This window comes from Drosophila albomicans, chromosome 2L (genome assembly GCF_009650485.2).
Source record: "Drosophila albomicans strain 15112-1751.03 chromosome 2L, ASM965048v2, whole genome shotgun sequence".
Classification (NCBI taxonomy): Eukaryota; Metazoa; Arthropoda; class Insecta; order Diptera; family Drosophilidae; genus Drosophila; species Drosophila albomicans.
The window spans coordinates 16,479,430-16,500,668 of NC_047628.2; the positions used below are offsets into that span (position 1 = coordinate 16,479,430).

The 21,239-nt window shown below is 43.7% G+C and overlaps 8 protein-coding genes and 1 long non-coding RNA gene across 13 annotated transcripts in view; 6 read left to right on the forward strand and 3 right to left on the reverse strand.

Annotated features, from left to right (window-relative positions):
* Nucleotides 1-70: 70 nt before the first annotated feature.
* On the forward strand, nt 71-1,137 carry LOC117564210 (trypsin delta-like). Its single transcript, XM_034242894.2, has one exon. It carries the CDS (start codon nt 249-251, stop codon nt 1,059-1,061), a length of 813 nt encoding a protein of 270 aa, XP_034098785.1. The 5' UTR covers nt 71-248; the 3' UTR covers nt 1,062-1,137.
* Nucleotides 1,138-1,862: 725 nt separating this feature from the next.
* On the forward strand, nt 1,863-2,730 carry LOC117564930 (trypsin delta-like). Its single transcript, XM_034243884.2, has one exon. The coding sequence runs from the start codon at nt 1,871-1,873 to the stop codon at nt 2,681-2,683; it is 813 nt and encodes a 270-aa protein (XP_034099775.1). The 5' UTR covers nt 1,863-1,870; the 3' UTR covers nt 2,684-2,730.
* A 94-nt stretch (nt 2,731-2,824) lies between these two features.
* LOC117564208 (sorting nexin-2) lies at nt 2,825-5,271 on the forward strand. The gene is made up of 5 exons (XM_034242891.2): nt 2,825-3,150; nt 3,382-3,503; nt 3,594-4,479; nt 4,542-4,694; nt 4,764-5,271. The coding sequence occupies exons 1-5, from the start codon at nt 2,956-2,958 to the stop codon at nt 4,812-4,814; spliced, it is 1,407 nt and encodes a 468-aa protein (XP_034098782.1). The 5' UTR covers nt 2,825-2,955; the 3' UTR covers nt 4,815-5,271.
* Nucleotides 5,272-5,747: 476 nt separating this feature from the next.
* Nucleotides 5,748-6,997, forward strand: LOC117563254 (AN1-type zinc finger protein 2A). The gene is made up of 3 exons (XM_034241472.2): nt 5,748-5,934; nt 6,030-6,592; nt 6,654-6,997. The coding sequence occupies exons 1-3, from the start codon at nt 5,880-5,882 to the stop codon at nt 6,807-6,809; spliced, it is 774 nt and encodes a 257-aa protein (XP_034097363.1). The 5' UTR covers nt 5,748-5,879; the 3' UTR covers nt 6,810-6,997.
* A 135-nt stretch (nt 6,998-7,132) lies between these two features.
* LOC117563252 (conserved oligomeric Golgi complex subunit 3) lies at nt 7,133-10,288 on the reverse strand. The gene is made up of 8 exons (XM_034241466.2): nt 10,058-10,288; nt 9,492-9,985; nt 8,951-9,438; nt 8,751-8,890; nt 8,536-8,696; nt 8,360-8,474; nt 7,556-8,304; nt 7,133-7,489 (listed from the first exon to the last, which is right to left on the reverse strand). Exons 1-8 carry the CDS (start codon nt 10,224-10,226, stop codon nt 7,157-7,159), a joined length of 2,649 nt encoding a protein of 882 aa, XP_034097357.1. The 5' UTR covers nt 10,227-10,288; the 3' UTR covers nt 7,133-7,156.
* Nucleotides 10,289-10,415: 127 nt separating this feature from the next.
* Nucleotides 10,416-13,497, forward strand: LOC117563251 (exocyst complex component 2). The gene is made up of 4 exons (XM_034241464.2): nt 10,416-10,624; nt 10,681-11,295; nt 11,357-13,190; nt 13,250-13,497. Exons 1-4 carry the CDS (start codon nt 10,516-10,518, stop codon nt 13,386-13,388), a joined length of 2,697 nt encoding a protein of 898 aa, XP_034097355.1. The 5' UTR covers nt 10,416-10,515; the 3' UTR covers nt 13,389-13,497.
* On the reverse strand, nt 13,439-15,444 carry LOC117563253 (uncharacterized). 4 transcript variants are annotated; one of them, XM_034241471.2, is made up of 3 exons: nt 15,224-15,444; nt 14,891-15,156; nt 13,439-14,534 (listed from the first exon to the last, which is right to left on the reverse strand). In XM_034241471.2, exons 1-3 carry the CDS (start codon nt 15,291-15,293, stop codon nt 13,509-13,511), a joined length of 1,362 nt encoding a protein of 453 aa, XP_034097362.1. In that variant the 5' UTR covers nt 15,294-15,444; the 3' UTR covers nt 13,439-13,508. The 4 variants fall into 4 exon arrangements, with proteins under 4 accessions (XP_034097362.1, XP_034097361.1, XP_034097360.1 ...); XM_034241470.2 differs by having other exon boundaries at nt 14,891-15,159; XM_034241469.2 differs by having other exon boundaries at nt 15,215-15,444.
* A 661-nt stretch (nt 15,445-16,105) lies between these two features.
* LOC117564789 (E3 ubiquitin-protein ligase msl-2) lies at nt 16,106-20,052 on the reverse strand. Its single transcript, XM_034243707.2, has 4 exons — nt 19,979-20,052; nt 17,185-19,852; nt 16,855-17,119; nt 16,106-16,687 (listed from the first exon to the last, which is right to left on the reverse strand). The coding sequence occupies exons 2-4, from the start codon at nt 19,508-19,510 to the stop codon at nt 16,570-16,572; spliced, it is 2,709 nt and encodes a 902-aa protein (XP_034099598.1). The 5' UTR covers nt 19,511-19,852; nt 19,979-20,052; the 3' UTR covers nt 16,106-16,569.
* A 421-nt stretch (nt 20,053-20,473) lies between these two features.
* Nucleotides 20,474-21,239, forward strand: part of LOC117565144 (uncharacterized) — a 38,668-nt gene continuing 37,902 nt past the window's right edge. The window contains exons 1-3 of one of the 2 annotated variants that reach the window (XR_004571836.2): nt 20,474-20,705; nt 20,773-20,831; nt 20,911-21,223. This is a non-coding gene — a long non-coding RNA (uncharacterized LOC117565144). Of the gene's footprint in view, nt 20,832-20,910; nt 21,224-21,239 lie in introns of both variants that reach the window. The other variant, XR_004571835.2, reaches the window with a different exon arrangement.

The following is a 21,239-nucleotide window of genomic DNA, read 5'->3' on the forward strand; positions in this document are numbered from 1 at the left end:
TCTCAGAAATAATCCTTAGCAATTGCAAACACAAAGTATCAAAACAAATAAACACTATTGTCAAAGTTTGTAGTTGTTCTGCTGATGGGGCAATAAATAATCAGCGTTCCCTTCCCAATAAATTGATTATCTTTAGAGTATCGCTACAAAATTGAATTTTCTTATCATAAACCGTCGCAAGCAGTCATATCTCCATTTAATTTAAAGAGCAGTCGATAAAGGGAAAGGTAAACAGTTCCTCGACAACCATGGCTTTGGACAGTCAAACTAAATCTAGCATCTTCGTGATCCTATTCTGCCTCTTCCTTGGACTCTCTACTGGGTCAACAACGGACCAGCTTGGACCTGAGGGACGTGTAGTTGGCGGAAAAGCAGCATCCGTTAATGCGGCACCCTATGCGGTGTCCATGCAATATAAGAGCACTCACTACTGCGCCGCAAGCATCATCAATGCCCACTGGTTGGTGACAGCTGCCCATTGTCTCTCCAATCGTGCCCAAGTGCTTGGCAGCACTCTTGTGGCTGGAAGCAATGCTGTGGCTGGAACAGCGTTCACAACACAAAAGCGAAGCATCACTCACTTTGTGGTGAATGATCTATATACTGGTGGAACTGTACCATATGATATTGGATTGATTTACACACCAACCGCTTTCACTTGGACAGCTGCCGTTGCTGCTGTTAGTCTGCCCAAATCTGGTGTGATTCCCACTGGAACTGCCAACTTGTATGGCTGGGGAAGTACCTCGACTTCGAGTGCCGCCTCATATCCCAAGGAACTGCAAGTGGCTGCTAATGTACCCATCATCAGTCTGACCTCCTGTGAAACAGCGCTGGGTCAGAAGGGAAGAGATCTTCATAGCACAAACTTGTGCACAGGTCCGCTGACCGGTAAAGTGAGTATTTGTACTTCGGATTCTGGTGGTCCTCTGGTGCAGGGTAATGTCTTGATTGGCATTGTCTCCTGGGGCAAGCTGCCATGTGGTCAGCTCAATTCGCCTTCCGTCTATGTGCAAGTTTCTTCGTTTATATCCTGGATATCAGCCAATCAGCGTCTGTAATAAGAGTTATACTAAACCATTGAAGAAATAAACATTGAGCATAAGATTAATATTTTTCCACAATATATTTTTAATTACTTTCAATTTATCTAGTCGATAGGTTTTTTTTTATTTTGAGGAAATGCTCTGAGGGGAATTTTTCTTAGTGGAATTGCAAAATAGCCGTAAAATTTATTCTTAGCACTATCGACAAGCTTAACCTTCTATAAACCGTACTATTACAGCTGCAATAAAGCATTTGTAATAAAATTGATATTGCGTATAAAGTAGTGTGGAAATTATAGTTAAGAAATTGACTACTGTAACATTTTGTTTTCCCAAAAACAATTTTAACGTAATAAGTATTCTGCTACTTCTTATGATAGTATTTTTAATCATACAAAGTCTGTTGTCTGTCGTCAATGTTTATATTTAAGTAATTAAAGAGCTTCGAGTATCCCGTGCAATTGGTACTCGACAATAAAATTATAATTCAAATACAAATAGTGCTGACACCCTGTAGTAATAACAAAAAACTGTATGATAAGTACGTGACAATGTCTGTAACTGGCGTGTGTGTTTATCTTATACAATTATTGTGGCATTAATTAATCTTTGACAATTCGCAATACGAAACTTATTAGAAATAAAGACAGGCTACAACCTTATATTGTTTGTTGTTATTGTTGTTGGCTTCCCTTCCCAATAAACCCGCTTATCTTTGAAGTATGAGCGCAAAATTGAAATTTCTTATCATTTTTGCAGCACGTATCTCCATTTAATTTAAAGAGCAGTCGATAAAGGGAAAGGTAAACAGTTCCCCGAAAACCATGACTCGGTATAGTCAAAGTAAATCGAGCATCCGCTTGATCCTAAGCTCCATTCTGCTACTCCTCGGCTGCTGTGCAGCCATAGCAATATCACCCAATGGACGCGTAGTTGGCGGAACAGCGGCCGCCGTCAATGCGGCACCTTATGCCGTATCCATGCAGTACCAGGCCACGCATTACTGCGCAGCCAGCATCCTCAATGCCAACTGGTTGGTCACGGCTGCCCACTGTTTGACGAATAGTGCCCAGGTGCTCGGCAGCACTCTTGTGGCTGGCAGCAATGCAGTGGCTGGAACAGCGTCTACAACCCAGACACGTAGCATCAGTTACTTTGTGATTAATGATTTGTACACTGGCGGCACTGTGCCCTATGACATTGGTTTGATTTACACGCCCACTGCGTTCACCTGGAGCGCTGCTGTGGCTCCCGTTACGCTACCGCAGTCGGGTGTGGTTCCCACTGGAACTGCCAACTTGTATGGCTGGGGAAGTACATCGACTACGAATACTGCGTCGTATCCAAGTGTGCTACAAGTGGCTGCCAATGTGCCCATTATCAGTCTGACCTCCTGTGAAACGGCGTTAGGCCAAAAAGGCAGTGATGTCCATTCCACTAATGTGTGTACGGGTCCTTTAACAGGAGGCGTGAGCATTTGTACTTCGGATTCTGGTGGCCCATTGGTGCAAGACAATGTTTTGATTGGCATTGTGTCGTGGGGCAAGCTGCCATGTGGTCTGGCCAATTCACCATCTGTTTACGTGCAAGTTTCATCGTTTATATCGTGGATTGCGTCTAATCAAGTTGTGCAATAACCAAACTATTATTTGTTTAATGCAATAAATATACGAGCAAAATTGAATTGTAGTATTTTTTTGTTGGTCACACTGCAAAAAGTTGCACCAGAGCAGTATCGATACATGTCGAGTAGAGAGTTGTAGAACTAGATTGCAAGTCGATAACAAACAAGTCGATAGTCGATAGTGGGCGACAAAAAAGAAAAGAATTCCAATAATTTTATTTGTGTGTCAGCGAACGAAGCCAGCATTTAGTTAATTAATTAGTATTGAGCGTGCCAGACAGCAAAATGGAAGTTGAGACACCAGCAACAACACCAAACGAGCAGAGTCGCGAATTTGCCGATGTGGACATCAACAACGATGGCTCAGCGTCCGCCGCTGCATCCGATGAGGAAGAAGTTCCAGCGCCGGGCAGCGTAACGTTGGAGCAGAATGAAAATAATGATTTGTTCGTCTCAGCAATGACCCCAAGCGAAGTGCATGTGAGTTACACTTGATTTAGTAAATATTAGATTGAATTATCTTCAATTAAACGCAACAATGAATGGGCGGCGTCGTTGACTGTTTATTTTATCTGCTCTGCTTTGCTTTGTTTGATGTTGACAACGCCACTAGCACAAAAAGATCGAAGCTTCCTCTTCTTTACGCCCCTTGCCCAAATTTATGTGTCGATTTATCGCATATTAATGCACTTGATAATTCAAACTTTGCAGCGTCGTATTTCGAGTAGCAATCTGGAAGAGATATTGACCGATGATGGTGATTTGTTCATACAAATTGTTGTATCCGATCCACAAAAAGTCGGCGATGGCATGAGCTCCTATTTGGCCTACAAGTGAGTCATCATCAATCGCCTTATCGTCTAAATTTTATTTATTGACATATACTTATTGAAATTGCGATTTGCCTACCATCGTTTTTGTAGAGTGACGACGAAAACAAACATTCCGAAATTCAAACGCAACGAATTCAGCACTTTGCGCCGCTTCAGTGATTTCCTTGGCATCCATGATCTGTTGGTGAACAAATATATGCGCATGGGTCGCATTATTCCGCCGGCGCCATCCAAGAACATTATTGGCAGCACCAAGGTCAAAATGAGTCCACAACAAACAGAGCCGGGCACGCCTATCAATCAGGAATGGATAGAGATAAGACGTGCTGCCCTGGAGCGTTTTGTCCATCGCACAGCCCAGCATCCGGTGTTGCGAGTCGATCTGGATTTTGTAAATTTCCTGGAGAGTGATCAGGAGTTGCCACGTGCCGTTAATACATCGGCTTTAAGCGGCGCTGGCGTCATACGGTTGTTTAACAAAGTTGGCGAGACTGTAAACAAGATCACGTACAAAATGGATGAGAATGATCCTTGGTTCGATGATAAGATCACCGAGGTGGAGCATCTCGATGCGAATCTGCAAAAATTGTCATCGGCACTTAAATCGTTGGTCTCTTCGCGTCGTGAATTATCTGTGTTGACGGGTTTGGTGGCAAAATCCGCCGCTATGTTAAGCACTTGTGAGGAGCATACTGGACTGTCGCGTGCGTTGTCGCATCTGGCTGATGTGGAGGAAAAGATTGAGCTGTTGCGTTCCGAGCAGGCCAATTCAGACTTTTATATACTCGCCGAGTTTATCAAAGACTATTTAGGGCTATTCGGTGCCATCAAGTGTATATTCCATGAACGTGTCAAGGCATTTCAAAATTGGCAATATGCCCAAATGCAGCTGTCGAAACGACGCGAGAATCGTGGACGCTATGAGCTGGCCAATCGTGCCGACAAACTGGATCAGGCGCAACAGGAGGTTGAAGAGGTTTGACAACTTTACAATATCGTTATTGCAAATGGTTTTAATGTTTTATTGTTATATTGCAGTGGCAAGGCAAGGTGCAACGCTGTCAGCAACAATTTGATGACATATCGGCGGAAATCAAGCGCGAAATGGAACGCTTTGAAATAAGCAGAGTGAAAGACTTTAAGGCCAACATCATCAAGTACATTGAGGTTCAAATGGCGCATCAGCAACAGGTAAACTGCAGTATCTAGAGTGTAAACTATTATTATCGTATATTCATATATTCTCTTTCTGATTTGTAGATCATCAGCTATTGGGAGGCCTTTGCACCAGTTGCCCGAGAGATCGTTTAACTTTGATTTCCAACGCCAGTTGCATTTTTAAAATGTTTAACAAATGGCGACGCAGTGTGCTACGAAAATATTCAATATTATTATGAATGTGTGGGCCTCTGTTTTTTTTTTAGCGGGACCAATTTGTCGTCACCTCTTACAACAAGTTATTACCACTGACGATCTTCGCCGCAGTTGGACATTTTCCAAACGCTTTAAATTCCTCTCAAATAATTGTTATCATTTACCAATGAAGGGGGTAACGATTCATGCTTGCATAAAAAAGTTCAACTTTTATTACACACATATTTTTATCCTTACACAGTAATTATTATGATTACTATTATTATTATTATAATTATTATTGCGAAATGTTGCTTTTATTTTTGTAAATGTATACAAAACGAGACAAATGTTTATTATAGACGACTTTTTGGTGTAGTCTACATAAATGTCGCTAAGCGCTGAGCGAAAAATATTCTCATTCTATATTCGGTATTATCTATAAAAAAAAACTTCAATGAAGCCAAGTTATTAAATGAAAAGAAAACTGAAAAAATTTAATTGTAAAGTAAAGTGATTGATTAATTGGGAAATAACCTTTCTTGATTGTTGTTGGTATATATTTATGTATATTCCTAATTAAAACATTTTGTATCTCACGCAAAAACAGCATTATATTTCAACAAATAAATTTGTAAATATGTATGTATAGATAGCAAATTTAATATGTAATAATATGGCGAAGCATGCAATTGAAATTCTGAAGGAGATGCTACAATTTACACATTTACATTTATTAAATATTTAAAGCTAAAAAGAGTAAATTTTGAATTTTAACGGTCAGCTTAAAAGAGTTCCTGCTTTTTATCGATATCGATAGCGACACAATGATTGCTCGTGAATGGCAAACCTCATAGGGCTTCGTTGCGAATGACGAAAATGCTATATTGTTTAGTCATTGTGTGATTGGCGTCTAGCGCCTTCTCGAAGTTTTTTTTGTCCAATTATAGCTTTATAAAATCATAGCGCACATCATTACACGTATTTAATTTGTCAGCAAACGTCGAAAGCAATTGTTTAGATATGGAGTTTCCACATTTGGGCCAGCATTGCAACGAAGCAACATGCAACAGATTGGGTAAGTTTTGAGCATTGTGACCTTCATCCAACAATAACAATAACAATAGGAAGTATTAAATTTGAATAATTTCTCAATAAACACAATTTCAACAGATTTTCTACCAGTAAAGTGCGACTCTTGTGACAAGGTTTTTTGTGCCTCGCACTACAATTACGAGCGCCACAATTGCCCAGGTGCCCACAAGAAGAACTTTCAAGTACCGATCTGTCCGCTATGCGGAGAACCCGTTCCCACCGCTCCTGGAGTGGAGCCTGACCTAACGGTTGGTCAGCATATTGATAAGCAATGCCAGTCAGATAGCAAAAAGATCTATACGAATCGCTGTCATGCAAAGGGTTGCAAACGTAAAGAACTGATTCCTGTGCAGTGCTCACAGTGCAAATTGAATTTCTGTCTACGTCATCGCCACAGCAGCGATCACGACTGTAAGCCGCCTACACAAAGCAATGTCAGCACTGCTGCTAGCAGCAGCAGCACATCACAGGGTGTCTTCAAGATCTTTAGCGATACACGTGCGATGGCCGCGCAGGCTGCCGAGAAGCGTTTGCAAAGCAGAAATCAACAATCTGCAAATAATGCCAAAGCCAGACAAGTGTCCACAACAACGGCAGCTGTTGCGCAGCGCAGTCAAGTACAAAACATACAAGGCAATATGGTAAGACGCCGCTAATTAAATAAAATGTCGAATATATAATTAAACACACTCTTTTGTGCAGACGGAAGATGAGGCTTTGGCCCACGCCTTGGCGTTATCTATTATGGAGCAGGATGGTACAGCCCAGAGTAGCCAAAGTGCTGCAGCAGCCGCAGCGAATGCGCAACGTGCCACAACTGTTGGTGGACGTGATAAGGATAAATGTTCGCTCTCCTAGTTAAAAAAAAACAAACTGCGCAAAACATATCACAAATCATTCACTTGACCAGCGGCGTCTTTTACTGCCCCCAAATACTAGGTTGTTAATTAAATCAATTTTGTCATTTTGTTTGTAATTGTAATTTATATAATGTTGATAATTATGTACGTTGACTTCGTCACATTCTCTCGCGGCATGCTTATTAAGGGCTGCTTAGCAAAAATAATTTAGCTCATTTAGCTCTACTTTGGAAATGAATAAAAACTGTAATATACACATATTTGAATTTGCCTTAGCTTGTTAAATACAAAGAATACATACAGTGTGTGTTTTGTTAAACATAAGGATACTATATATTGCAAAAACTATTCGTCGCTAACAACAGCAGGGGCAACTTGTTCACTCTCCGGCTCCTCGATTACCACTGCCTGCTGCTGTTGTTGTTGCTGCTCCTTATTGGAAATTGTGCTCAATTTGCGGCCAACTGTTGAATCCCCTCCCGTTGATGATGAGGTGCTGATTTTGCGCGCCGCTGCTGCAAAGCTGGCCACACCCTCGGCAGCCAAGATGCTGGCGCTAGAAAGTAAAATGGACACTTGTTCCGCTGAGGGGCAACTTGTGATGATCATGTCATCCTGTGTATAGCCATTTGTCGTTAGTAATTGCTCCAACTTGACAAATGATTGTATAATATTGTTCTGCAAGTAGAGACGACGAAATTACTTTACAAACCAATTACAACATATTAAAGAATAGCTGCTTACACGTATGGGACGAAAGATTATAAACTCGGTATCACGGTTGCTCAAATACAGCTGCATCGCGCGCTGCAGCACAGCCAACTTAGCCTTGATAAGACGCTGTGTCTCTTGTATAATGCTGCTTATCTGCTGTGGACTCGCCCAGCTGCTTTGACGCAGCACATAGTTGACTTTGGCTGTCGCTCCTGGCTCCTTGGACGCATCGCTTGTTGCAGTGGTGGCCAACAGCGCTTGTGCCTTGTCGAGGAATGTTATTAGTGGTCCCACCAGCATATGCACTGCATCCTTAATATATTGCTCACACACTGTCTTTAGCTGTCGATCGACTTCTTTGCGCGAGTCCAGCAAATGTTCTTTTATCTGTGGCGTACCTTCGAGCAGAAATTCCAACAGTGCATTATTGCTTCCCATGGAGAAGAGCTGCTTGCGTTTTTGCAGCAGTCCAAAAGCAGCTGTCTTCACCTTGCTAAAGTCCAGTGAAGTCTCCTTCACAGTGAAGTCCACACGAAATGGAGCAATTTGTTCGCGCAGAATAAGCAAGTGTTTGATTTCAAAGAGTTCGCCATCAATAGGCGTTTTGGCGGCGCCAATTTTAACCGCCGCCTGTGAAACACTTTGTATGCAGACCCTCAAGGCCTCCTGGGATAATCCTTGGAATATGGGGCGATCCACACAGCGATAGAGACGCGAGAGACAGACCAAAGTACGACGCACAGTTGGATACCACATGCCATGCAGATCAGCAGGCGAATCTAGAAGTACATTATTAGTTAGTGTCATATGTTGTGGATTACCAATGAGACTTACTCATTTGCTTCACTCTGTAGGCGGTGTCCACGCTCTCTGCTTCAGTGGACATCATGGAGGCGCGCGAGTCTGAGCGACGCAGTTGTGTTGGCTCTTGAAGCGACAAGGCAATGCTCTGTAACGAGAATTTCCAGTGAGTGAAATCTTGTATAAAACTGTGCAGCAATTGTATACACCTCCATCATTTCCAGCTTTTCGGGGTAGGCCAGATCTCCCGTTGATGGATTGTAGTTTTGGATGTCGGACTGCAAATACAAATGCGCACGGAACACCAAACGCTCCTGTACATCCTGCAGCAGCTGATGTGCAATAGTGGCAAAGGCTTCCAAAGCAGCGGCTATAAAATAATCGAATCAGTCAAACCGTCTCGTATAATGTATAAGCATCTTACGATTTTGTTGCACGTGTTCTTCGAGCATTTCAATGCGCAGAATAGAGCATATCTCGGCCAACGTTTCCAAATGATTAATGTGTATGATAAACGGCCGCATTGTGTCGTACAGAATCGTGCAAAGTCCCTCAAGATAAACACTGAAAAATTTAAAAGAATTAATGTTGCATACATTGCAAGTATTGCGCACTACAACTTACGTTAAATGAGGAGCTCCAGTACTAAAGAACTGATAATAAAGACGCTGCTCATCCTGGCAGACGTGCACCAAAAAAGCGCAAGCACTGCGCGTCAGCGAACAGTGATCGCCCTTGTGAGCGTTCTTTACATTCTGTATGGATTGATTGACAGCTGGGGACATGACACTGGCTCGCTGTGCCAGATAATGTTGTTGCAGATCCGTCATCAGTTGGCTGTACTCACTGCTGTTGCTATTCTCCAGCCGCGTTTCAATCAACTGAGCCACACGCTTCACTTTCGCCGCTGACGTTTGATACTTGCCATAGTACAAAGCAAAAGCGGCATCAGGCGCTTGCAGCGCAGCATCGCTGCTGTTATTGCGTGGATTAAGAGTTGCCTCAGTAGCCTGATTGATCACATTGGTAATGTAATTGCGCACCAGTCCAGTGGCTTTGGCTAGACACTGCTTATACTTGACATTATAGGCAGCCGCATCCTTGAAGTTGGGCTGCAAGCAAGCAATATTTATTGGGTGAATTTAAGGAGTTATCTTGTACTTACGTGCTCTGCCAAATAGTTTAAGCATTCGTCTATTTTATTAAGACACTCACGGAATGCTTCACTGGCCACCGACAATGTGGGACTCTGTAGCCGCTGCAGCAGTAGCTCCACTTGACTGAAGTAGTGCAGGCGCCGTTGTATCTCACTGTTTAATTCCTGCAGTTTCTGCTGCTCATCAATCAACTGTTCACTGGCCGTATTTAATGCACTTGTCTTCTGGGAGACAAATTCGTATTCGGAGCTTAAGGCACCCAATCGTTCCATGGCCACTGAGATTTGTGTGAGCATGTGAGCACATTCCGCCTTACGTTGCTCCAATTGCTGCAGATACTTGTGATAATCGGCATCGCCACGTTGTTCAATCTCCGCATTGACGTTGACGAACCAGAGCAGAAAATCATTTGTATTCTGCAGTCCGCCCGCTGGCAATTGTTGTATGTCAACCCCACTGCTGGTTGCCAATTGTTTGTTGACTTCTTTAGTAGGAGTTGTGGCTGCCTATAAACAAATTTCGGCACAATAAATAATTGTTGTTTTTGGGGGAATTGCGTGTCCCATTTGTTTACTTGCCGTTATTTCGTCGTCCTGCCATAAGCTGGTTAGCACTTCCAAGTGCTCCTCTTGCTGAGCATTGAGTGCGGCGAGTGGATCGTTTTTGGTCTCCCATTGCATTAAACGATTTCGTATTTTACGCAAATTTTCATTTTCACTTTGCGCGCTGGCGACGTCATCCATTTTCCTGCTGGAAGCCAACAACACAACAGCTGTTCGTACGATTAAGTGTGCACACACCGTTAATTAATCGAACAGCTGTTCATCGGTTCGTATGCACACACTGTTAACTAATGGAACAGCTGTTTACCTATTCTGTGTGCACACACTTTGAAATTAACAGTGTCCATTAATATAACAGCTGTCGATAGGTATTATGTTATCGTTAAGTTAATCGAAACTCTTAGTTTGGTGCTGTTGCACTTTCGTTAGGCGTTGTTTCTTTTTGTTAAAGTTTTTTTATTTGGTCCCAATGGCCCCACAGCCGGTGGTAACGGGCCTGTCGCCGAAGGAGGGTCCACCCGGTACACGTGTCATCATACGCGGCGAGTTCCTGGGCACTCGCATCCAAGATCTGATCGGTATTCGTCATCGTTTCTGACGCCCCCTGTTGTTGTAACTCGAGTCTCTTTTGCAGGTCTTAAAATTTGCGGCTCCGATTGCCTATTGTCCGCCGAGTGGAAGTCGTCCAACAAAATCATTGCACGCAGTGGACCAGCTAAAGGCAAGGGTGACATCATTGTTACAACGCTCAGTGGCGGCGTCGGCACTTCAACAGTGCAATTTCGAGCCTATCACGAGACAATCGGACCTCTCAAGGAGTCGGCTGTGTGGATTGAGGAGTCGCCATCACAGAATTTTGCCTGGGGTCGGCGTACACTCGCCCAGTCTGGACTCACGCAAGAGGATCCGCTGGGTCTGTCCATCGAGGGCAATGAGCAGAAAATTCCCGAAGATTTGCGTGATTTGATTCCCGACGCTTGTGGAGATTTGTCGCAAGAAAATTTCTCGCCTGCCTGGTTTTTGCTAGAGAATCATTTGGCCACGTCGTTTGAGGATTTGAAAGCTGGCTTGGCTTACTTGAAGCGCAAGGTGGAGAGTCAAAAGGAGGGACAGCTGTCGTTTCTTAAATCAAATGCTGGTTCGGTCATTGATCAGTTGGACACGCTGATGAACATACGCGATAAGCTGCAAGAGGATGTCAAGCTGCATGGCAGCGAGCCACTCAACATACTGGAGCAGTCCATCGAGAGTAAGTTCATTTTATAGTTGAATTTCAATTCCGATTCAACTGTTCTTTTATCTTATGCTAGACTCCATCAGTGAATCCCAAAAGATCTTTACTGATGTGCTGGTACGCAAGGAGAAAGCCGACTCCACACGCTCGGTGCTCTTTGCGCTCTCCCGCCACAAATTTCTCTTCTGTCTGCCCAATGCCGTCGATCGCCGTGCGAAGGCAGCCGAATACGACATAGTCGTAAATGATTATTCGCGTGCTAAGAACTTGTTTGGCAAAACCGAGATACACATCTTTCGCCAGGTGCTGGAGGAGGTTGATCAACGCATACTGCTCATACGACGGCAGCTGCACGAAAAGGTTGTCAAGATGCCACAAAGCGTTGAGCAACAGAAGAAACTTATCAAGGCTTTGTCAAGTTTGGAACTACAGCAGAGCGGCACAACCGTTGGGGATCGTTTGCGCAATACGGATCCCGCCTGGGACGCCATTGAGGCGCGTGCTAAGTACTTGGAGGCCACTTTCCGCCAGACGTTTGAGCAGCATGCCAACAAAGAGGCGAATGTGCAGGAAAAGTCCAAAAGTCGTGATCCCAGCCAGCCCCCCAGTCGCGTCAATTTCTGTGAAGAGCTTTGCGACATTGCCGCCTCTCAGCTGCCAGATTTGTGGCGCCTTGGACAGTTCTACTTCACGGGGGATCTGCGTGGCCCTCATGATCCTAAACCGGGTGATTTTAAGCGCATGGTGTTGACGGCCATCGAGAAGTTCTGTGTGTATTTGAGGTTGGCCATTCTCATTGCTGCTGATCAACGTGCTTTGCGTCAGACGAGTGGACTCGCCTGGCCCATTGGCTCTTCGTCGGCTACACATCATTTTCTACCCTGGGTGCCACAATGTTTGCGTTACACAAGGATTGCTTACGCCACGTTGATTGGATTGGATTTACCCTCGGAAGCATTGGATATTATACAGCGATTGATTGATGAGGTGCGTCTGTTTTGTTTCTCTATCATATTTAAACGCGCTACGGATCGTTGCAAGAAACTGGATGCGCTGGAGACGTGGGAAATGAGTGTGGAAGAGTATCCAGGTGCAACTTCATTGCCAGCTGCCTTGGAGTCGCTACTAGTCGAGACTTTGGAAGAGGTGCAAACGGTTTGCATGCAGCCTGAGGCACGTGAGGGAAATCTGCTGGAACCACATTCGGATGGTCAGCGCGAGGTGACACAGCGACTACAAGAGCTGCTCTCCGCGTTTAGCGGAGTGATTGCAGAGCTGGCGTTTGCCAGCCACGATGATGAGACGCCCACGCACAATGTATCGCAACTGCTTGGCTTTCCCAATGCCCAGCAACCTGAGTCGGTGTCGGGTGTGGGAAACTCGGTGGGCGCCGCAGTCAACTGGGAGCAACGGATGCTGTGCTGCTTAGCCAACTATGCGTACTGTAACAAGAGCTTCTTTCATCATCTGGGCAATTTGTTTGTGCGCTATGGATATCCACTGCCAACGCTTGCTATTGAGTCAGCACGCTACAATGTAAATCAGTTATTCACGAATTTGCTGGAGGAATATGTGGAGCACAAGGGTGATCCGTTGGTGGGCACCATTGAGCCCTCAATGTATTTGGGACGCTTTCAATGGGATCATGAGATGGAAATTGGTGCTGGACAATTACGTCCCTATGCGCATGAATGCTGCGACAATTTGGTGGGCGTATACTCGGAAATTTATAGCATTTCACCGATGCTACTGCGCCCCATTCTCGAGTCCATTGTGCAGACCATCTCCGAGGAGTTGGCACGTCTTATGAGCTGTGTGCAGCGCTTTAGTCACACGGGTGCGATCCAAGCACATGTGGACATTCGTCTGCTTCGCGATGCCCTCGAGAACTACACTAACGAGACGGCCAAGTAAGCGGACTCTACTAAACCTTTACAACCCGATATCAACTGTTTTATTCTCGTTCTAGAAACTACTTTTTGGAGGCACTGGAGGCCATTAGTCCGCCGCTGAATGGCGAACAGAAGCGCAAAGCGGATGAAATACTGGAGCGTGTGAAGCGCAACATGCGACTGCAGTTGCTCTGCTTTGCGGTTAAGGAGCCTTAAGCATGCCCGACACATTCCTTCACTTTGATTAGACGTTAAACGGATCGATCTTAAAGGATGCTCTCAACTTTATTTGTAAATGATTAAAGCACACACATGCTACTTATATAATATTAATTATTACATTGTTTTCTTCAACTCATCGAGCATAGGTTTAATATCGAAACTAATTTTGGAATTTTCATCGGTGGGATGCTTTGCTATCCACTGCTTGATGGCCTGCTCTATGTCGATGGTATTGAGCGTCTCCTGTACACGCTGTTTGATGGGATTTTCGATGGCATCCATTATTTGATAGCGCAACAAATTGGGCAGCACATTAACAGCAAACTCCATCACATAGTCCAATGTGCCAGCGCCGCTGCAACGCACTTGAATGTTGCCCAAATCCAATTGCAGATCCTTGATCAGCGGCCGTTGACGCGTGTCGAGTGCCTGACTAAACTCCAACGTGGCGCGCAGATGATGCACCGTGAACTGTACGTGTCCAATTCGTGACATCATGCCCATGCCAACCTCCCATTGTCCGGCACCCGACAGTTCTTGGGTGCCCACTTGAAAGCGCATCGTGATCGTGTTGTTCACCAGAGCCACCGTTACGTTGCCCACGCGATAGAAGCTAGAGACGCCACGTATCCAAGTGTTTGTTAGCTGAGCACTCAACACGCCCATGGTGCGATTCATGTCCGGCAAATGATACGGATCAAAGCCATATTCACGCACCTGCTTGCGTGTCTGCGCAATCATGGTGTCCAATGGCCTAATGGAGTTGGGCATGCGGGGATCTCCAAGCTTTTCAACAACAAACTTATCGATCTCTGCGCTCAGCTGCTTTTCTACATCACTCAGCATAAACGGCTTCATGGCATCAAACACTAGATTGGGCGCGGAGTTGAGTACGCCTTGGAACATGCTGCCCATGAAGCCGAGATTCTGGAAATCCATGGACATTTCACCAAACGTAATGTCCGTCTTCATTTGATCCACTGCTAGACGGCCATCGCTCTGTGCAGCCAGCGTGGCCAAGGCTGTGAAATGAACCCTTCTCAATGTGATCGAGCACGGTCCGTTGGAGTTTGAGAATAAGGCGGCCAATTTGTATCTGCCTTTGACCACCATTTCGTCTAGCGTTACGTGTCCGGTTACCTAAAGATGCAGAAATGAGGACAATTTTAGCAGACTACAGATCCAGCAATAGGGAATGGGAATTGATTCCATTGACTATGAAGTTCGTGACTGTTGAAACTAATTATGTAATAACTTTCGAATTAATGGAGTAATACCACAAAATATTCAGAAAACTTTAAGAAGGTATTAAGTGTTGTTTATGCCAAAATGTAATTATCGACGATTGACTTAGATTGTCTCAGAAAACTTTTAGAATGGGGTTTAATTGCGCACAATATTTTTCTTTGATGTGAAAGACTTGGAAGGATCGAAGTTTAAGCAAGCGGACAAAGCTGACAAATTTATCTAAACTGTTTTTAATTAGTTTGACTTGCCAGCATATCCTTCAAGTCCATATTGATGCTAGTGATGCGGAATTTGGACAGGCCGTAAGCCTTCAATTCCATCATGTTAAGTGTGCCGACGCCAATGCTCTTTGCCACATTAGGACAATCCATAGGATCCGCAACCTCCACAGCAGAAGACGGTAGACCAACCGGATCTTCTTGCTTGAAATGTTCTAGCAGTGCCTCAACTTGTGCGGCCACGCGATTCTCAGTCGCCATGGCATTATGTGCGTCATTTCCATCGTCATCGAAAGCTTCTAAGGGGTTTGCGACAAGGTGACAAGGTTCAATTCATCTATGTTGTATAAATACCATGCTCACCATTCACATCCTGTGAGTGCGTTTGTGTAAGCGATAAAAGTGCCACGAGTAAAATTATCAGCGTCTTCATCTTATTATTTCTTACTATTATTTATACTATATATGTATGTATGCTTATCAGTTCAACAACAACAACAATGGGAACGAGAAAAGAATACGGATGCGGATGCTATAAGTACTGCATCTACTCGGCTCCGACTTCAACTGACGACTGGCGCGAGTTAATCAACAGATAATGATGCGCACTTCACATATGTAGCCAGCCAGCCGACGCTTATCTAAGGGCACAGCAGCTGTCCGAGCAGATCCGATCCGATTCGAGCTCAAAACAATTGAGTTTAGCTCCGGCTCGGCTCTTTTGATTAATCTCCGCTTTGAGTGTAGTTTTGTTGTGTTACACTCAAACATCATTGGGAAATTTGTACTCTCCTACTCTTTAAAGTATTTCCAGAATTTACCTTCAACTTTCAGATTTTATTTCTGATCGATTTCATTTGTCTGAAGAAAAATAGCTCCTATATCCATTCTTGCTTTTCGATTTGATAACATTTCTAAATAATATTAATAGATCCCTTTGCTCTTTAAAATATAGTTGCAAAATTTGTGACTAAATCGCAAATCCTTTTATCTTAGTTTCTCCTTTTTTTAATATAAATATGTATTATATATTATATATTTCAATATAAATATATATTACGTTTTAATAGGCATAAATATTTTCTTTATTAAAGCTGAAACGTCGAAAGAAATGATGCGAATACTTGTCCAATTTGGTTATAATAGAATGAATAATTTCTTTATTGCAATTTCCATTTGCAAATATATAAATAATCTTAACTTATGAAAAAAAATGGGTTTCACGTGCTCAAAAAAAAGTTGTATGTTCAAAAAAAAAAGGTTTCATGCTCAAAAAAAGGTTTTTAGCTTAAAAAAAAAATTGACTTATAGCTATTAAAAAAATTGTCTTATGCATATGAAAAAAATTTTGCTTATAGTTATGAAAAAAATTGTCTTATACATATGAAAAAAATTGCCTTAAATATATCAAAAAAATTTTGTTTTGTTTTTGGTTTACAGCGACCGCATTATTAAGGAAGTTTCAATACTTTTACGATTCGATTATGCGTTAGACGATTGAAAAATCGACCCCTTTTTGCAAAACTGTTGAATGTTTAAAAATTCTAGTTTTACAATTGTACAATCAATGTAAAAAGGGGTCGAAATATTGATTAGAATTAAATTGTTTGTTTGACTATTGCTTTCACTTTCGCCTAAGATAAGTTCGACATGCGGTGCCTGACTCTGTTTACCATACATTCTTGAATGTACATACATATAGATTATTATCACTTAGGGATCATAAATAATTTCAATTGTCCAGTAAAGATTCCTAGCAACAACTTAAGGAATCGCTGCTGGTTACAAAATACATGTATACAAATGTATGTGTAGTTAACGTTGAATCTGAAAAATGCAATGTGCAATTGTGTTATGAGATGATAGGGACAACAATTTGGAACAAAGATGACATTGGAGTTCTAACTACATCGACGAAAAAGAAACATGGCAACTCAATTGTTTACAAGACGCACGCAGCAGCAACACATGAAAACATTACGATTTCTGCTTACAAATCATCCGAGCCGGACATAATGTCCTCGAACAATGCCTGGGGACAGTCGCCGACAACCACTTTACTCTTTGAGCTGGCACCAAGTAGCTCATCCACCGATTCCAGTCGTGAATGTGAGGTCATCTCTGTTTGTGGCGGTGAGACCTTGAATTTCTTTGCTGTCTGTTCAACAGCCGGCGGCGCTGGAGGAGGTGGCATCACGACACACGGGAAGCCAGCTTCAACGGGATCTATGGGCACCGAGCCATTGAAGGCGTTGAAATCTGTAAATGGAAAGGAATTAAATAGAAGCACTTACTCATCTCAGAGAATGATATTCGGTACTTACACTGATATTCTCCACTTTCGTTTTGCATCACGACCATAGGACGCTGCGATGCTTGTGGATTGGACACTAGTACCAGTGTAACACCCGATGGCATTGGCGCTGGTGGTGGCGGTGACGCCTCCACAGGCTCGTCAGCCACAACTTCTGCTTCCTCTGCCGCCATTTCCGCCTCCATCTCAGCCTCAAGCTCGGAATCAGCATCGTCTTCATCGCTGCTGTCACCCACATAAGTATGTGGATTCTTGCAACCATTGCACTTGCAGTCTACGCATTTCAAGCCCACCACGTAGCAGGCACAACGCGTGGTGCGACATGTGGCTTTGCCCGGGGCCGATGAGGTACCACAGCGGCATCCGCGTTTCTCCTTTGGCTTCAGTTTTTGGGATGCGCGCAACTCCTTTGGCGACTTTTCGACGACCTTAGGCGGAGCAGCTGCGGCTGAAACTTTGGCGGTTGTTGGAGCAACTGGAGCTGCAGCAGCTCTTGATGTTGATGTGCTGCGCGTAGTGACTACAGCAGCTGCCTGGACAGTTGCTTGTGCCTTAGCGGAAACTGTTGATTTGGACATTATGGCTGCTTGAGCGGTCGTTGTGGTCATGGCATTGACGGCGCTTCTAGTCAATGTTGTGCCTTTGGAGGGTGAAGCAGTTGCCAAGGTTGTTTTGGTTGCTATGGCAGCCACAGATGTTGGGAGTTTCTTGGGAATTGTGGCAGTTTGAGATGTCGCTATTTTAGGAGCAGTTGGAGTTGAAGATGTGGATACTTTTACAGCTTTTGCAGCTACAGATGTTGTGAGAGTCTTGGGAACAGTTGCAGTTAGAGATGTCGATGCCTTCGAGACCTTAACAACTATAGGAGTTGTCAATGTCTTGGGAGCTGTTGCGGCCAGTGATGATGTTGTTGCCTTTGGAACTGTGGCGGTCAGCGATGTTGTTGCCTTGGGAACTGTCACAGCTAGTGATGATGTTGTGGCTTTCGGAATTGCAGCAGCTACAGTGGCAGACAATGCTTTGGTAGTTGCTGGAGTTGCTGTCAATAGCTTAGATGTTCCTATTGGTGTCTTAGGGACAACTGTGGTCACAGCTGCATGCATTGCCTTGGGAACAGTTGATGTCATTGTCTTGGGAACTGTTACTGCCATTGTCTTGGGGACAGTTGATGTTATCGTCTTGGGAACTGCAGCCAGCGGAGCAAGAGCAGTTGGTGGCTTGACCTGCACAGATGAGATGATTGTGGGCTTCTGCGGCAACCGACTAATCTTCTCCTGTTGCTGTTCCAATTGCTGTTGTTGCGGCTCCTCAGCCAGCAGCTCCGCATGGCGACGCTTAAAGCTCACGGTAGCTGGCACTGCTTCTGGGACCACAGCTGTCGATGTGCTGGCTGTCATTGCTTCCAGAGGCACTTCGACCACTTGACCAATGGCTGGCATATGCAGTGGAAGCTCTGTGCAGCCGCTGGGCAGCACATAGGTAGCATAGTTGGCTGTGGAGCCGCTGTGACCAAAGGTGTTCAGTGTGAAAGCCGCCGAGAGATCCACTTGATCTGTCCAGCTGGGCTCCATGTAGCCAGCTGTCATGATGGTCTGCGTAGTCGCAGTGGGAATCTGTAGCATGCGCGCTGTACTTGACGATGAGGCCAACAGGGGCAATGGATGATGCATGTATTGATCGCCCGTGGCCGCTGCCTCCAGCTCAATGTCCGTTAGCGACAGCTGTTGCTCCGGTAGGTGCTGCTCATAGGGCAGCTCAGGTGTGGTGGCCGCCGTCGTGGGTGGCGTCTCAGCGGGCAGCGATGCAATGTCCTTTAGCGTCAGTCTATCGGGTTGCGGTAAAAAGGTATCGCACATATCATTGTAGTTGGCGCCCTCGCGTATGAACCACTGGGCTGTCTCATCGGGCAGTTGAATACGTGACATCGTCATACCCAGTTCATTGTACTGTCTGCAGTTGAGCGGTCGCTGCCCGGCAAGCTGAGCATAGAGCAGCGAATTTTGCAGCTGTTTGCACAGTGTCTGATAACACAGCACTTGCCAGGCCATTGATTTGTTCTCCTTGTACGTTTTGAAGTCGAAGCAATCCTGACACTGTTCGCAACTTGGTTTCAAGCGCTTGCGACCGCGCAAACAAAGCCGACAGACATGATGGCCGCAGCGACGTCGCGCCGGTTCGTAGGGATCCTTGAGCAGTTCGCGGCAGACGACACAGGACAACAGCTGACGCAGTTCACCAATGCCAGCGGCTAATTCCTGCAGGCGGATCTTAGACACATTAGACGCGGACTTCAATGACAGTCGCAAGAGTTTTATGTAAACAATTTGCGCTTCCATTGTGTACAGGTGTCTGTAATAGTTTGTGTTTGCGATTGCCTGTTTATGTCGACTGTCAGTCTGTGTGTGTGTGGGCGACTGTACAAGTGTTGGTGTTTGGTTTGTTTACAGCCACCGCAGCCGGGCAGCGACTCCGCTGGCCAAACTACTGCTGATGCTGTGTCGTCTGCCTGCTTTCCTCTGTTTCTTGTTTGATTCTTTCTTAATTGCCCAGCAATTTGAAATACACACTTTTGCATAAAACAGAATTTTCACCGGTTTTGAATTTAATTAAGCCAGGAGTTCCTTGAAGTTGTCGTTGTTGTTGCACTCTTTCACTTAGCAGCTAAATACTTAAAAATACTTTTCACGTGCCAAAAAAAATACAAAAAAAAAAAAAAAAAAAATAGATGGTTATGTAGTCACAAAGTTATTCAAGTCATTTTAAAGAATCACTGTTTGTGTATTATTTTATTTTGTTAAATTTACCAAGAAGAAATGAAAACGCCGTGCGTTGCGTTTTATATTCCCCGATGCAATGTGACCATATCGGCCAACAGTAGCGTGAAAAAAGACAGAAATGTGGTCACATTTTAAATACTTCACTGTGAATGGCTAAAGGGCTGCCAATTCAAGGCAATGCTCTCGATATTTACGTTGAAAGATGTCAATCGTGGATTTTTACAAACTCTATTATTTGGTTTCTATCCTAAAATAATTATTAAATTGTGCAATTACTAAATCATCTAACTATTCAGCAAACTGTTTAATAGATCGTTGTTAGTATTTGATTTCATTGAGATAAAAACATAATCAGCATACTGGCCTTTGAAAAAAAGTTTGCGCAGCCCTGGCATCAAAATGTAAACAAGCAATCCGGCAGCAAAGAAATGCATTTGTAATTACGGAAAGCTAAATACAATGTTCACAATCAAGCGTCATAATCAACGCGATACAAATTTTACGCAATACGAGGAGCAGACGTGTTTTAGGTGACAATTATGGCAATTTCCTAACAAATAAGCTTAAGAAGAAAGCGTGGATCAGCGTGGAGCAACAATTTGCCATTAAAACTGGTGTTAAACGCTCTTATAACACACTGCGAGTTAAATACAGAAATAAAACTAATCAAAAAGAATGCGATAAATAATTCGTCATCGACCAGGGCGCCGTCTATAGTCAGGCCGACCATCTTGTGATGAAGCTGAATGCAACGGTAAATCTGCATTGAATGGCATTTTGCATACAATTAATGCGCAATTTTCTTTTCATTGTGTTGGTAGAAAGTATTTCACTAAATTCTATAAAAGTTGAAGCATTTCATATGTTCGAACTTGAAGAGGTAACTTTTGTATAGTACGAATAGCCGACTATTTTGAAATATTAATAGAAATCTACATTATGCATGTACATATTTGCAGTCTTGTCTACAAATCAATGCAAATGTGTCGAAGTCACAAGTGGCTTCTGAATCACAGAAACAAAACCCGCAAAAAGTGTTTAATAAAACAACAAGAATTAGAACATTGGCCAAGGAGACAAATGAGTTGTTAAAGATGCAACAAAAGTTTTATCGGAATGAAAATATTCGTGCGTTAGAAATAGTGAACGTGAGGCGAGAGCTATTCGAGCTGAAAAAAGAGCTACTCGATGTGAAAAGTAAATTGGGTACCGAAGCAGATATTAAAATAGAGGAGTATGATTGATAGCACACAGAAACTCAAAGTGCACAATGTAAGTTAATAAGTTT